Source organism: Saccoglossus kowalevskii, chromosome 14 (assembly GCF_978046115.1).
Source record: "Saccoglossus kowalevskii chromosome 14, keSacKowa6.1, whole genome shotgun sequence".
NCBI classification, from domain to species: Eukaryota; Metazoa; Hemichordata; class Enteropneusta; family Harrimaniidae; genus Saccoglossus; species Saccoglossus kowalevskii.
The window spans coordinates 33,265,994-33,282,912 of record NC_140654.1 but is presented as its reverse complement, the minus strand read 5'-3'; the positions used below and the strand labels follow the sequence as shown (position 1 = coordinate 33,282,912).

Genomic DNA, 16,919 nt, shown 5'->3' with positions numbered 1-16,919 from the left:
TCGCTCACGATTACAGTAATATAATATGCATGTGCAGTGGTTATGCCAGGATGCAAGGGTGTGGTGATAACTGAAACATGTTGTAATCATAATCACATGTGGTTTTGTGGTAAGGCCATATTTAATCACAATTATGTTATATATATCATCACACATGAAATTGCAAACTTTTAATAGATTTGGAAAAAAATAGGCAAATGATTTTAAATAATAATTCTAGGGATAAAATTTCTGTTATTATTGCCAAAATTTTTTAAATATTGCATGTGCATTTTTTTTTAAAAATCTGATAAGCACTATTTTGCATGTGAAATTTGTAATGATTTGCAATAAATTTCAAAATATACATGATACATATCTTAATTTTGTCATTTTGAAATAATTACTATTTAAAAACACCAGCATATACTGATGATGAGAAAACTGATGAATGGTATGATGCTAAACATAAAAATAAATGAGTGTGGCCAGATAACATAATGTATGAGGCTTGCTACCCTAACCACATTATAGGTTGGTGAAACTGACGATATAGCATCAAAGTTTTCTGAAGCGATCTCAACCTTTGTGGTAGTCAGTGGTGTCATCAACTGCGGTTGTCATGATGATGAGTTATCATCTTTGGAGAATTTCAGGTAACATTCTCTTTAAATTTGTATTTTTGTTGTTGTTGTCACGGCGATTCCAGTAATTACAGTACACCCTGGATACATATTTCTACTTTAAAACTTTTACATAATTTAAAAAATATTTTCACTGGCTTAGTGAGAAAAGAGGTTATTTTCATTTATTATAAGTATTGATATATTCAGTAAGTGGACGAGAGATAACCGTACCGTATTCTGGATTGGGGTGGCCGGGAGATATGACTTAGGGCCATATCCTGATAAACACTTCGCACAGTTATCAGCTTTCCACACAAAGGGAAGTGAAGCAGGATACTAATGAAACTATCAGCTTGGCAAAGATAACATTATTCAGTTTATATAGAAATAGGAAGTGTGATATCTACACTACCACTAGTTTTAAAAACTAAGTTTTCCTTCAAAGCAATTTCTGAAATAAAACTCATAAAATAAGAAGTTTTTATGCTCACTGTGGTTACAATATATTTGAACACGAGGAGAGTGGTCAGGATAAATGAATAGTGCGATAGAGAGCAGGTGGTGACTAGCTACATGCTAATCTTAGTGAATGCGGAACAGGGAAGGAGACCAGGACCTTTGTATCTTGGGTTACAGCCCCTGGTTTTGAATGCACAGAACCCATAATTGATATATTGATTGTCCTTGCATGAGAAGCAATGATATCGTGATTGGACAGTATTTAAAAAAAAAAGTGTTTTAGAAGTTAAGTATTTGATAACTTTGTGTAATCTAAAGTTATTTACATTCTTAACAAACTGATCATCAAATCTGCTGAATAGATTATCTACATTAAAAGTTACTGTTGTGTCTGATCATACATGTAGATGTAAAAATCCTTAATCTCATCCCTTAGTTTGGGTTCTATATAAAGCTGTACAGATAAAAAAAAACTGTTGGAAATCCTGATCCCTAACAAATGAGAAAGGATTATCCAAAATTATAAATACTTTCACACATTTCCAGGATGGCTTTTGTACTAGACTCTATACTTTAAAAGTCATTGTCCTTTGATTATTTGTTGATATGTTTATTCGTGGCTGTGTATCATGTCCAGGATGTCAGGCAGGAACTCTCACAATGACAGTATAATGTGACGAGAGATTCCATTTCAGGAGTTGGTATCATTTCAACCAATAACAACAGTTACAAATAAGATACCGGATCAACTTCATATGAAATTAAAAAAAAGACTAGTCGAAAAAATGGTGGTGGTTGTCATACAATTAACCCACGTTTGAATTATGTGAATTCGAACAGTGTATTTTATACACATTGTATATATGTTGTACAGGAATCTTATCAAATCCGGCATGGCATGCCGATCAGCGCACGTTACCGCTTTGAATGCCATGTTTTTTCCCACCCAAATTTTAGCATGACATTTTACACATTTTAATTTCTTTGCTCTATTAGAAGTGCAAAGAATAAAGTTGCTGAAAACATTGAGTAAGTTTATTCACTGAATGGTGACAAAAGTTGACTTAAAAGCTTAAATATTCGGAAATAAAAGTCTTTTAATTGATTGCTATGATTCAATAAATGTCTGAACTATTCTTGATTATGGGAGAGGGAAGAGAGAACAACCTTATTTCATCCTAATCTGTGGGGGTGGGGGTGGGGTGGAGTACTGATGCTTAGTACTGCAGATTTCCTAATCTGTGGGGCTGGGGTGGGGTACTGATGCTTAGTACTGCAGATTTCCTAATGTTTATTTTCATTGAAAAAATTGTTACTTCAAGTATGTGTTGACTTTCTTGGCATGATTAAAAGTAACCAAATTCCACCGCATGAAAGTTAAAGTTTACACAGGACTGCGGTGTTGTGTTATAGTAAATACTGGTCGCATAGTTTGCATGGCATCATTGTATCCAGGGAGAACTCACCATATAGTACAAAAATGTAAGCACCTTATGATGTCACTATTCATGGTAATTTGAGTTGTTTCTAAGTTAGATACATTTGTATCATTGTCAGTGATACATGAATAACAAATTTTATATAGTTAATATTGCAATGAAAAACATCAATAATTACCCAAGAGTTTTTTAGCTCCGCTGTCGACTTTGTCGAGCGGAGCTTATCATATGAGTGATTGTCCGTCGTCGTCCGTGTCAATGTTTTACTTTTTCGACTTCTTCTTGAAAACTACAAGCCTGAATGCTTTGATACTTGGTGTATATGTACCTTGGGTAGACCTCTCTTAGGTTTGTTCATTTCATGTTGATATCTTCAATTCTCTAATTTTGGTGAATATTTTTGTCATTTTTGGTAAAAAGTGATATTTTCGACTTCTTGTTAAAAAATGCAAGTGCAATTGCTTTGATATTACATATATAGGTACTACATGTGGACCTCTCTCTGATTTGTTCATTTTGTAATGATATCTTTAATTCTCTAATTTTGGTGAATATTTTTATCATTTTTGGTAAAAAGTGATATTTTCGACTTCTTGTTAAAAACCGCAAGTCCAATTGCTTTGATACTACATATATATGTACTACATGTGGACCTCTCTCAGATTTGTTCATTTCGTGATGATATCTTCAATTCTCTAATTTTGGTGAATATTTTTGTAATTTTTGGTAAAAAGTGATATTTTCGACTTCTTGTTAAAAACCACAAGTCCGATTGCTTTGATATTACATATATAGGTACTACATGTGGAGCTCTCTCAGATTTGTTCATTTTGTGATGATGTCTTCAATTCTCTAATTTTGGTGAATATTTTTGTAATTTTTGGTAAAAAGTGATATTTTCGACTTCTTGTTAAAAACCAATAGTTTAATTGCTTTGATATTACATATTTAGATACTGCATGTAGACCTTTCTCAGATTTGTTCATTTCGTGGTGATATCTTCGATTCTTTAATTTTGGTGAATATTTTTGTCATTTTTGGTAAAAAGTGATATTTTCGACTTCTTGTAAAAAACCAATAGTCCGATTGCTTTGATATTACATATATAGGTACTACATGTGGATCTCTCTCAGATTTGTTCATTTTGTGATGATATCTTCAATTCTCTAATTTTGGTGAATATTTTTGTAATTTTTGGTAAAAAGTGATATTTTTGACTTCTTGTTAAAAACCAAAAGTTCAATTGCTTTGATATTACACATATACATACTACATGTAGACCTTTCTCAGATTTGTTCATTTCGTGATGATATCTTCAATTCTCTAATTTTGGTGAATATTTTGGTCATTTTTGATAGAAAGTGATATTTTCGACTTCTTGTTAAAAACTGTAAGTCCGATTGCTTTGATACTATACATATTGTTCATTTTCTAATGATGTCTTCAGTTCTTTAATTGAAATGTGCATTGCTAACAGCGGAGCTATCTCAGCCGTTAGGCTGCTTGTTTATTATTTTTATGGCTTGGCAAGTCTGTTTTAGTACAGATTTGTTTTTTTACAAACTTAACAAAATTGAAATCAAAATTTTTTGACCAGTATATGTATGTAAAATTTACACTGAGTAGTGGCCAATCAAAACTGATTTTGTTTTCCAAGCAGTGTGACAAGTTTTACTTCAGAGATATTTTGACTGTATTCAGAACTGATTTTACTGATTACAATTCCCTTATTATGTGGATCTTTTATATCCTTTGTGGATTTGGCACCAATGTCAAATACCAATATATGATATTACAAGTGCTAAAATTGAACCCAATGAAAATCCCTGTAACATCAGGTGCTAAAATTGAACCCAATGAAAATCCCTGCCACATCCGGTGCTAAAATTGAATCCAATGAATATCCCTGTAACACCAGGTGCTAAAATTGAACCCATTTAATATCCCTGCAACATCAGGTGCTGAAATCGAATCCAATGAAAATCCCTGTAACATCAGGTGCTAAAATTGAATCCAATTAAAATCCCTGTAACATCAGGTGCTAAAATTGAATCCAATGAATATCCCTGCCACATCAGGTGCTAAAATTGAACCCAATGAATATCCCTGTAACACCAGGTGCTAAAATTGAACCCATTTAATATCCCTACAACATCAGGCACTAAAATTGAACCCAATGAAACTCCATGTAACATCAGGTGCTAAAATTAAACCCATTTAATATCCCTGTAACATCAGGTGCTAAAATTGAACCCAATGAATATCCCTACAACATCAGGCACTAAAATTGAACCCAATGAAAATCCATGTAACATCAGGTGCTAAAATTAAACCCATTTAATATCCCTGTAACATCAGGTGCTAAAATTGAACCCAATGAATATCCCTACAACATCAGGCACTAAAATTTAACCCAATGAAAATCCATGTAACATCAGGTGCTAAAATTAAACCCATTTAATATCCCTGTAACATCAGGTGCTAAAATTGAACCCAATGAATATCCCTACAACATCAGGTGCTAAAATTGAACCCAATGAATATCCCTACAACATCAGGCACTAAAATTGAATCCAATGAAAATCCCAGCAACATCAGGTGCTAAAATTGAACCCAATGAAAATCCATGTAACATCGGGTGCTAAAATTGAACCCATTTAATATCCCTGTAACATCAGGTGCTAAAATTGAACCCAATGAAAATCCCTGCAACATCAGGTGCTGAAATCGAATCCAATGAAAATCCCAGCAACATCAGGTGCTGAAATCGAATCCAATGAAAATCCCAGCAACATCAGGTGCTAAAATTGAACCCAATGAAAATCCCTGCAATATCAGGTGCTAAAATTGAACCCAATGAAAATCCCTGTAACATCAGGTGCTAAAATTGAACCCAATGAAAATCCCTGTAACATCAGGTGCTAAAATTGAACCCATATAAAATCCCTGTAACATCAGGTGCTAAAATTGAACCCATTTAATATCCCTGTAACATCAGGTGCTAAAATCGAATCCAATGAAAATTCCAGCAACATCAGGTGCTAAAATTGAACCCAATGAAAATCCCTGCAACACCAGGTGCTAAAATTGAACCCATTTAATATCCCTGTAACATCAGGTGCTAAAATTGAACCCAATAAAAATCTCTGCAACACCAGGTGCTAAAAGTGAATCCAATGAATATCCCTGTAACATCAGGTGCTAAAATGAACCCAATGAAAATCCCTGTAACACCAGGTGCTAAAATTGAATCCAATGAATATCCCTGCAACACCAGGTGCTAAAATTGAATCCAATGAATATCCCTGCAACATCAGGTGCTAAAATTGAACCTAATGAATATTTGTCCTACTTCAGTAATATGACTCCCAAGGTCACATGGGTGGCTTCCAGATTACTAAGAAACCACATGCTATGTATGAGATATTCAACAGTGGGGGCGGAAGGCATGGCATATCATTGTGTCATTTTCTAGTATTAAGTTATCAAAACTTGTCTTTATTGCTATTCCCTGATTAGAACATTGTGTTTCTATGGTGACAATGATGTTATTTTTATTCTAAATAAGTTATTTTAGTGTTGTTGTTTTTTTCTGGAAATTTATAAAACATTAAAGCGTTAGTTCTGAAGACCTTCACATTATATTAAATTTTCATTGGCTGGAGAAGAGCTTTCGTTGTGGAATTGTCATTGGTTATTTTCAACCATCATTTGATATTTATAAAAGGTTTACATGGAGATACCTACAGTCTCAGACAATGATGGTTTTAACTGCAGACCGTATGTTGTAACTGATAAGCTTTGTGAGTGATGTCATTTCTAGTCAGTGAACATATATACTTACATAATTGCCATGGGTGTGTGTGTCTTTGGTCAAAATCAAGCAGGGAGTTGTTGTGTATGTTTCAATTTGATATGTACTTCTCATAGAGCAAATTCAGTAATTTCTTTATAATTATGATAATAAATTGCATATATGTGGTGATTTTAATAAACAGTTTTTTTTCAACCATGCAGGTCTCCTGACATAGTTCTTTAATCTTTAACAAAAACCAGACACTTTTGTACAAATAATGGATTAAACATAAGATATGTACGTACATGTATAGTTATTAAGAAATTATTTTTATAATTCCAAAAATATTCATAATAGTATGTGAATTATTAGGAAATTATGAAGCATACATGTAATATTTAATTTTTTTGAAATAATTCATTATTTTTAACTCCAAAATAAAATAAGCCAAAATTTATAAGAGAAAACATTTATTGTGTAATTCCTTCCCTATTTATATGTACTGGTATTTGCTGCAAACAACTTTAAACAGCCTGCAAAATTTACAGTGTTCGTCATGTTTTGTAGGGATGACAAAGCTGGCCATTCATCTAAACATTTCTGTCTCAGAAATTCTAAACCTGGAAAATTGTTTATGTCAAAGTAGAATGCAAGTAATGGCTGCTTCTTCAGCCCATATTGTGACATGCACTGTAGTCATGGTAACTTGGTAATGTTAGAAATGATTTTTCCTGTGTTTTGTGCTTGATACATATATCCTCTATGACTTTTGAGTGATCTTTAAGAATGTACTCCTGCTTTAGGTTAGACTATTTGAAATGAGGGGTGTACTAGTGCTTTAGGTTTGAAATGAGGGGTTGCAAGAGATGTTGGATATAGCATGTGATGTGACTGGTTGCACTATCATTTTCAACACTTTACAGTGTATGTGCAAGTTTTGTCTGAAAAAGACAGTGCATGTTTTTTCCTCAGATCTTTTTCAACATAATTATAAATGGTCTAATCCTGAATGACTGATGTTAGCAATGAAAGCCCTCCTTTATCCAATACCGATAGCGTAGCAGTCATAACAGTCAGGTTAGATAAGACACAGGCTGCCTGCTGTCTCAAACACATGATAACCATAACTACAAGTCAAAAAGGTTACACTAGAAATAATTAGATTTTTTGATGTTTTTCAGGTGAAACTTTAATTATGTCCAAGTTGTTGATTCATGTGTCTAATAGCAGGTGACCCACTGGGCCCAGTGACATTTTTCTCTTCGGTAACTTTCGGCCCACAGAGCTAGAACCAAACAAGTTTTATCCTACTGCATTCACTCATTTATACTTGTGATTTATGTTTCTAAAGTAACTTATTGGTTAATGAATGTTCATGAGTGAAACTTTAATGAATATTCATGAATAGGAGTTTAATGAATATTCATGAGTACTGTTTTAATGAATATTCATGAATAGGAATTTAATGAATATTCATTAATACTAATTCTGCTTAAACTGAGGTCTATCAATCCCCTGGATTGCACCACTAAATCATGGGATACTATTGTTCTTGTTGTTTAAACAACTAATATGTTTGTTTCTCATTGTCTTTTTTTAAATAAATAAATAACAACCCTGCATTTTAACCATACACAGGTCATATTTTGGGGTTTTCGTTAAAAATAGATAGGCAAACTTTTATTGAACTTTTAAGTGAACATTCTAAGATGGATAAGATAACAATAAAATTATTATTATTATTGATTGAGTGTTAATTCATCAATGAATGATACACATGAAATGTAAATTTCAGAGACAATTGTTATACGACACTCATCCTTGGAATGGACACTCTGTCTGGGTATGGGACATTCAGCCTGGGTATGGGCCACTCAATCTAGATATGGGCCACTCAATCTAGGTGTGGGACACTCAGTTTGGGTGTGGGACACTCAGTCTTGGTATGGGACATTCAGCCTGGGTATGGGACATTCAGCCTGGGTATGGGCCACTCAATCTAGGTATGGGCCACTCAATCTAGGTGTGGGACACTCAGTTTGGGTGTGGGACACTCAGTCTTGGTATGGGACATTCAGCCTGGGTATGGGACACTCAGCCTGGGTATGAGACATTCAGCCTGGGTATGGGGCACTCAATCTAGGTATAGGACACTCGATCAGTTTGGGTGTGGGACACTCAGGTTGAGTATGGGACACTCAGTCTAGGTATTGGACACTCAGTTTGGGTGTGGGACACTCAATTTGGGTATGGGACACTCAGTTTGGGTGTGGGACACTCAGTTTGGGTGTGGGACACTCAATTTGGGTATGGGACACTCAGTTTGGGTGTGGGACACTCAGTTTGGGTGTGGGACACTCAATTTGGGTATGGGACACTCAGTTTGGGTGTGGGACACTCAGTTTGGGTGTGGGACACTCAGTTTGGGTGTGGAACACTCAATGGTCACTACATGTGGGAATTTTGAACAAATTAAACTGATATTCTTCATGTGTGATATTCGTACCAAGTTTAAATAAAATCAGCCATGTCTGAAAAATGGTGTGTGACATGTTCAACATATGCAATCACAAAACATCAGTAACAAATCATGTGGGATTTTTATCAAATCATGAAATAAATTGACATGCATCAGTAACTTACCATCAATTTTATCTATACCAAGTTTGAATGGAATTGCTTCTGGCCAGCATGCCCGGGAAACATGACAGTTGATTTTGGATGTTTTTTAAAACTAAAATGGCCACCATTCAGTTCAAAGTCAATGGAACAAAAAAAAACTAATAAATGTACATATGTGTCCAATTATAGAATGCCTTTGTAAAGGGGGTAGGTATGGTACAGTTGCCATACCTTCCTTTTTTACTAACCTTAAGCTACACAAACTTAAATTTGATTAAATATTAATATAAATTGTGAAAAATAGTGAGGGTCATGCACATACAGAAACCAAAACATACATTGCCATATCAGAGTTTATAAAAATAACACTACAGTCCAATTCAGGTGATAAATCTGGTTGAATTGGTAAATCTTTTTGATCATTCAGGTCTTATTCATGAATAATTTCTAAATAAGGTCATCATGAATATGCATAATTTCTAAATAAAGATATTTATGAATATTCATAATTTGTAAATAAGAAAGTTCATGAATATTCATTATTCATAGTGATGTAGTTTTGTGAATTTATGAATATGAATGAATGTTCAAGTTTACCATCTATCAAGTGTATGTCAACAAGTTAAGGTGGGGCATTTTGGTCAGTGTCATGTTGTGACTGTCACGGTAACTCTATTTGTTAAAAATAGAAACATTGAAATCACTAAAATTTTAAGAATATTAATATTGGTGTCTCATGGATAATATTAATTTTATTGAAACCCGACCTTATTTTTTTTGCATAAATGTTACTACTGCAATCACTTTGCTATCACATTGTATTTGTAGACTTATATAGATTGGTTAGAATTCTGTAAAATGAAGTACTAGTATGTTGAATAAATCAACATAAATTTGTATGACATATCTGAAGAATTACCTAATATCAAATCCCTTGAGTAAAACTGACTTAATGAATCATACTTGTTTTCTGTTTTTGCTCAAAGAATTTATTTCCCTCATCTTCCGTTGCTATATTTTAATAACACTCCAACTACATTGCACTCCACATTTATTGCTATCATGTTCCCTATTTATCTATTTCTAATAAATTTTATTGCTGTTTTATTAGGTGGCAAACATCCCTCTGTAAATTCCAACTGTATCTATTAGGATAATTAGTGACTGTAGTTGTTAGCTTTAAAAGTCAGGGTTTCAGAAAGAATCAACAATTAAGGTAAATTGCGACACAAAAATTAAAATATTGTAATTTTTTTTATATATTTTATATATTGTTACAAGGATGAAGAAAATTAATTAAAAATACATACTTAGGAAATTGGTCAGTGTTTCCTATGGCAAGGATATATCTCAGTATCTTACATTTTGTGGAGATGTGTTTTCATTGTGGTCATGCAGATTGACAGTCAACAAACAAATTTACATACATTGACCTATATCAAAACAATTAACTGTAGACCAATTTTGACTCAAAACATCGTCACTGCTATATTTGAAGAAATATACGCACACATGAAAAAACTCACAAGTGTTATTCTACTAGCTTACCCTGGGAATCAGCTATGTATGTGCACACTGGGAATAAGCTATGGATGTTCTCACTGGGAATAAGCTATGGATGCTCACACTGGGAATAGGCTATGGATGCTCTCACTGGGAATAAGCTATGGGTACACACACTGGGAATAAGCTATGGATGCTCTCACTGGGAATAAGCTATGGATGCTCACACTGGGAATAAGCTATGGATGCTCTCACTGGGAATAAGCTATGGGTACACACACTGGGAATAAGCTATGGAAGCTCACACTGGGAATAAGCTATGGATGCTCACACTAGGAATAAGCTATAGATGCTCACACTGGGAATAAGCTATGGATGCTCTCACTGGGAATAAGCTATGGATGCTCTCAATAGGAATAAGCTATGGATGCTCTCACTGGGAATTGGCTATGGATGCTCACACTGGGAATAAGCTATGGATGCTCACACTGGAAATAAGCTACGGATGCTCTCACTGGGAATAAGCTATGGATGCTCTCACTAGGAATAAGCTATGGATGCTCTCACTGGGAATAAGCTATGGATGCTCACACTGGGAATAAGCTATGGATGCTCACACTAGGAATAAGCTATGGATGCTCTCACTGGGAATAAGCTATGGATGCTCTCACTAGGAATAAGCTATGGATGCTCTCACTGGGAATTGGCTATGGATGCTCACACTGGGAATAAGCTATGGATGCTCACACTGGGAATAAGCTATGCATGCTCACACTGGGAATAAGCTATGGATGCTCTCACTGGGAATAAGCTATGGATGCTCTCACTGGGAATAAGCTATGGATTCTCACACTGGGAATTGGCTATGGATGCTCACACTGGGAATAAGCTATGGATGCTCTTACTGGGAATAAGCTATGGATGCTCTCACTGGGAGTAAGCTATGGATGCTCTCACTGGGAATTGGCTATGGATGCTCACTCTGGGAATGAGCTATGGATGCTCTCACTGGGAATAAGCTATGGATGCTCACTCTGGGAATAAGCTATGGATGCTCACTCTGGGAATAAGCTATGGATGCTCACTATGGGAATAAGCTATGGATGCTCACACTGGGAGTAAGCTATGGATGCTCTCACTGGGAATTGGCTGTGGATGCTCTCTCTGGGAATAAGCTATGTGTACACACACTGGGAATAAGCTATGGATGCTCACACTGGGAATAAGCTATGGATGCTCACACTGGGAGTAAGCTATGGGTACACACACTGGGAATAAGCTATGGAAGCTCACAGTTGGGAGTAAGCTGTGGATGGTCTCACTGGGAATTGGCTATGGATGCTCACACTGGGAATAAGCTATGGAAGCTCACACTGGGAGTAAGCTATGGATGCTCTCACTGGGAATAAGCTATGGATGCTCTCACTGGGAATAAGCTATGGATGCTCTTACTGGGAATAAGCTATGGATGCTCTCACTGGGAGTAAGCTATGGATGCTCTCACTGGGAATTGGCTATGGATGCTCACTCTGGGAATGAGCTATGGATGCTCTCACTGGGAATAAGCTATGGATGCTCACTCTGGGAATAAGCTATGGATGCTCACTCTGGGAATAAGCTATGGATGCTCACTATGGGAATAAGCTATGGATGCTCTCACTGGGAATAAGCTATGGATGCTCTCACTAGGAATAAGCTATGGATGCTCTCACTGGGAATTGGCTATGGATGCTCACACTGGGAATAAGCTATGGATGCTCACACTGGAAATAAGCTATGGATGCTCTCACTGGGAATAAGCTATGGATGCTCTCACTAGGAATACGCTATGGATGCTCTCACTGGGAATAAGCTATGGATGCTCACACTGGGAATAAGCTATGGATGCTCACACTAGGAATAAGCTATGGATGCTCTCACTGGGAATAAGCTATGGATGCTCTCACTAGGAATAAGCTATGGATGCTCTCACTGGGAATTGGCTATGGATGCTCACACTGGGAATAAGCTATGGATGCTCACACTGGGAATAAGCTATGGATGCTCACACTGGGAATAAGCTATGGATGCTCTCACTGGGAATAAGCTATGGATGCTCTCACTGGGAATAATCTATGGATTCTCACACTGGGAATTGGCTATGGATGCTCACACTGGGAATAAGCTATGGATGCTCACACTGGGAGTAAGCTATGGGTACACACACTGGGAATAAGCTATGGAAGCTCACAGTTGGGAGTAAGCTGTGGATGGTCTCACTGGGAATTGGCTATGGATGCTCACACTGGGAATAAGCTATGGAAGCTCACACTGGGAGTAAGCTATGGATGCTCTCACTGGGAATAAGCTATGGATGCTCTCACTGGGAATAAGCTATGGATGCTCTTACTGGGAATAAGCTATGGATGCTCTCACTGGGAGTAAGCTATGGATGCTCTCACTGGGAATTGGCTATGGATGCTCACTCTGGGAATGAGCTATGGATGCTCTCACTGGGAATAAGCTATGGATGCTCACTCTGGGAATAAGCTATGGATGCTCACTCTGGGAATAAGCTATGGATGCTCACTCTGGGAATAAGCTATGGATGCTCACACTGGGAGTAAGCTATGGATGCTCTCACTGGGAATTGGCTGTGGATGCTCTCTCTGGGAATAAGCTATGTGTACACACACTGGGAATAAGCTATGGATGCTCACACTGGGAATAAGCTATGGGTACACACACTGGGAATAAGTTATGGAAGCTCACACTGGGAGTAAGCTATGGATGCTCTCACTGGGAATTGGCTATGGATGCTCTCTCTGGGAATAAGCTATGTGTACACACACTGGGAATAAGCTATGGATGCTCACACTGGGAATAAGCTATGGATGCTCTCACTGGGAATAAGCTATGGATGCTCACACTGGGAATAAGCTATGGGTACACACACTGGGAATAAGCTATGGATGCTCACACTGGGAATAAGCTATGGATGCTCTCACTGGGAATAAGCTATGGATGCTCACACTGGGAATAAGCTATGGGTACACACACTGGGAATAAGCTATGGATGCTCACACTGGGAATAAGCTATGGATGCTCACACTGGGAGTAAGCTATGTATGCACACACTGGGAGTAAGCTATGGATGCTCTCACTGGGAATAAGCTATGGGTACACACACTGGGAATAAGCTATGGAAGCTCACACTGGGAATAAGCTATGGATGCTCACACTGGGAATAAGCTATGGATGCTCACACTGGGAATAAGCTATGGATGCTCACACTGGGAATAAGCTATGGATGCTCACACTGGGAGTAAGCTATGGATGCTCACACTGGGAATAAGCTATGGGTACACACACTGGGAATAAGCTATGGATGCTCACACTGGGAGTAAGCTATGGATGCACACACTGGGAATAAGCCAATAAAGAATGTTCTGGAGAATCTCAATCAAGTCGTTTGTGAGATAATCTTGATTGCCTTTAAGTATTTTAATCACTGGCCACTAAAACTTTCAAAAGCTTTCTAGCCTACTGTACTCCATGGCTGTCATTTTATGACACGTGGCAGTCCTTCCAAGTTTAACTCTTATCATGCTGGACAGCTTTATGAGTTTTAAACATACTGCGTGTTGTATTACAAGAGATTTCATTGACCCCTCAATAATAAATCTTACCACTATTTTGAGCTACTGAGAAAATAGGGCTCTTTATTCAAACCTGACTGTATAAACTCAATCAACATAGATGTATTTATTTATTTACGCAACACTGACTTGGTACATCAGTTAGGTCACTAAAAACTACAGAACTAATTGTCAGTAATAGTGTACTCACAACATTGTTACATTTATGAATTACAACAGTCAGGAATTATAAAATAATATTGATATGTTACAGTATGTGCATAATTGTTATGCAATTTTTAATAAATTGTTCCTTATTGTTCAGTATAGTGTGTGGAAATAAATCTACAGTACTGATAAGTTATGTCCTGTTGTACTGTAATATCTGGTTTGTTTTAAGTGGTACCCTTAATTCCTGCTGTACAATGAAAATATTTATTTGACAACAGGAGTTTATTTACGTGTTTCCATGGGAATGAATGAAATAAACAAAACACATTGGAGATGAGAGACCTGAAGGACCTGACATGTACATGTATGAAAACAAACAGTGAGTGAAAGTGTCATCATAAATACAATTATGTATCCCAAGAAAGTTAACATATCATCAATTAAACACTATCAACTTTCAGTAGAAATACTTACTACCTAGACTTGACAAGCTACCTGAATAAGCAATCATGTGACCTCTACCAGACTAACCTGTACACAGAGGGCCATTCCATCACAGTCTGCCACAAGCAGTGTGGAAATACTGCATGTAGTAAGCAACATGATGATTACTGTGATGGTGGTTGTCCTAATGATGGTGGTTGTCCCTGTGATGGTGGTTGTCCCTGTGATGGTGGTTGTCCCTGTGATGGTTGTTGTCCTTGTGATGGTGGTTGTCCCTGTGATGGTGGTTGTCCCTGTGATGGTGGTTGTCCCTGTGATGGTTGTTGTCCTTGTGATGGTGGTTGTCCCTGTGATGGTTGTTGTCCTTGTGATGGTGGTTGTCCCTGTGATGGTTGTTGTCCTTGTGATGGTGGTTGTTCCTGTGATGGCTGTTGTCCTTGTGATGGTGGTTGTCCCTGTGATGGTTGTTGTCCTTGTGATGGTGGTTGTCCCTGTGATGGTGGTTGTCCTTGTGATGGTGGTTGTCCCTGTGATAGTGGTTGTCTTTGTGATGGTGGTTGTCCTTGTGATGGTGGTTGTCCTCATGATGGTGGCTGTCAATGTGTCAGTGGTTGTCCCTGTGATGGTTGTTGTCCCTGTGATGGTGGTTGTCCCTGTGATGGTGGTTGTCCCTGTGTTAGTGGTTGTCTCTGTGATAGTGGTTGTCCCTGTGTTAGTGGTTTTCCCTGTGATGGTGGTTGTCCCTGTGATGGTTGTTGTCCTTGTGATGGTGGTTGTCCCTGTGATGGTTGTTGTCTTTGTGATGGTGGTTGTCCCTGTGATGGTGGTTGTCCCTGTGTTAGTGGTTGTCTCTGTGATAGTGGTTGTCCCTGTGTTAGTGGTTTTCCCTGTGATGGTGGTTGTCCCTGTGATGGTTGTTGTCCTTGTGATGGTGGTTGTCCCTGTGATGGTGGTTGTCCCTGTGTTAGTGGTTGTCTCTGTGATAGTGGTTGTCCCTGTGTTAGTGGTTTTCCCTGTGATGGTGGTTGTCCCTGTGATGGTTGTTGTCCTTGTGATGGTGGTTGTCCCTGTGATGGTTGTTGTCCTTGTGATGGTGGTTGTCCCTGTGATGGTTGTTGTCCTTGTGATGGTGGTTGTTCCTGTGATGGCTGTTGTCCTTGTGATGGTGGTTGTCCCTGTGATGGTTGTTGTCCTTGTGATGGTGGTTGTCCCTGTGATGGTGGTTGTCCTTGTGATGGTGGTTGTCCCTGTGATAGTGGTTGTCTTTGTGATGATGGTTGTCCTTGTGATGGTGGTTGTCCTCATGATGGTGGCTGTCAATGTGTCAGTGGTTGTCTTTGTGATGGTGGTTGTCCCTGTGATAGTGGTTGTCCTTGTGATGGTGGTTGTCCCTGTGATGGTGGTTGTCCTCAGGATGGTGGTTGTCCCTGTGGTGGTAGTTGTCCCTGTGATGGTGGTTGTCCCTGTGATGGTGGTTGTCCCTGTGTTAGTGGTTGTCTCTGTGATAGTGGTTGTCCCTGTGTTAGTGGTTTTCCCTGTGATGGTGGTTGTCCCTGTGATGGTGATTGTCCCTGTGTTAGTGGCTGTCCCTGTGATAGTGGTTGTCCCTGTGTTAGTGGTTGTCCCTGTGATGGTGGTTGTCCCTGTGATAGTGGTTGTGTTTGTGATGGTGGTTGTCCCGATGATGGTGGTTGTCCTCAGGATGGTGGTTGTCCCTGTGATGGTGGTTGTCTTTGTGATGGTGGTTGTTCCTATGACGGTGGTTGTCCCTGTGATGGTGGTTGTCCCTGTGTTAGTGGTTGCCCCTGTGATGGTGGTTGTCCCTGTGTTAGTGGTTGTCCTTGTGATGGTGGTTGTCCCTGTGATGGTGGTTGTCCTCAGGATGGTGGTTGTCCCTGTGATAGTGGTTGTCTTTGTGATGGTGGTTGTCCCTGTGATGGTGGTTGTCCCTGTGTTAGTGGTTGTTCCTGTGATAGTGGCTGTCATTATGATGATGGTTGTCCCTGTGTTGGTGGTTGTCCTCATGATGGGGGTTGTCCCTGTGATAGTGGTTGTCCTTATGATGGTGGTTGTCCCTGTGATGGAGGTTGTCTCTGTGACGGTGGTTGTCCCTGTGTTAGTGGTTGTCCCTGTGATGGTGGTTGTCCCTGTGATAGTGGTTGTCTTTGTGATGGTGGTTGTCCCTGTGATGGTGGTTGTCCTCAAAATGGTGGTTGTTTCTGTGATAGTGGTTGTCCATGTGATGGTGGTTGTCCTCATAATG

General features: G+C 38.2%; 1 protein-coding gene across 1 annotated transcript in view; it reads left to right on the top strand.

The window, feature by feature from the left end:
• The first annotated feature begins 514 nt into the window (after positions 1-514).
• The window catches only part of LOC102805645 (uncharacterized), a 36,758-nt gene continuing 20,353 nt past the window's right edge, over positions 515-16,919 (top strand). Inside the window, exon 1 of the mRNA XM_085507746.1 lies at positions 515-635. Within this exon, the coding sequence (XP_085363872.1) occupies positions 602-635 (34 nt within the window). The 5' untranslated portion in view covers positions 515-601. The remainder of the gene's footprint in view (positions 636-16,919) is intronic.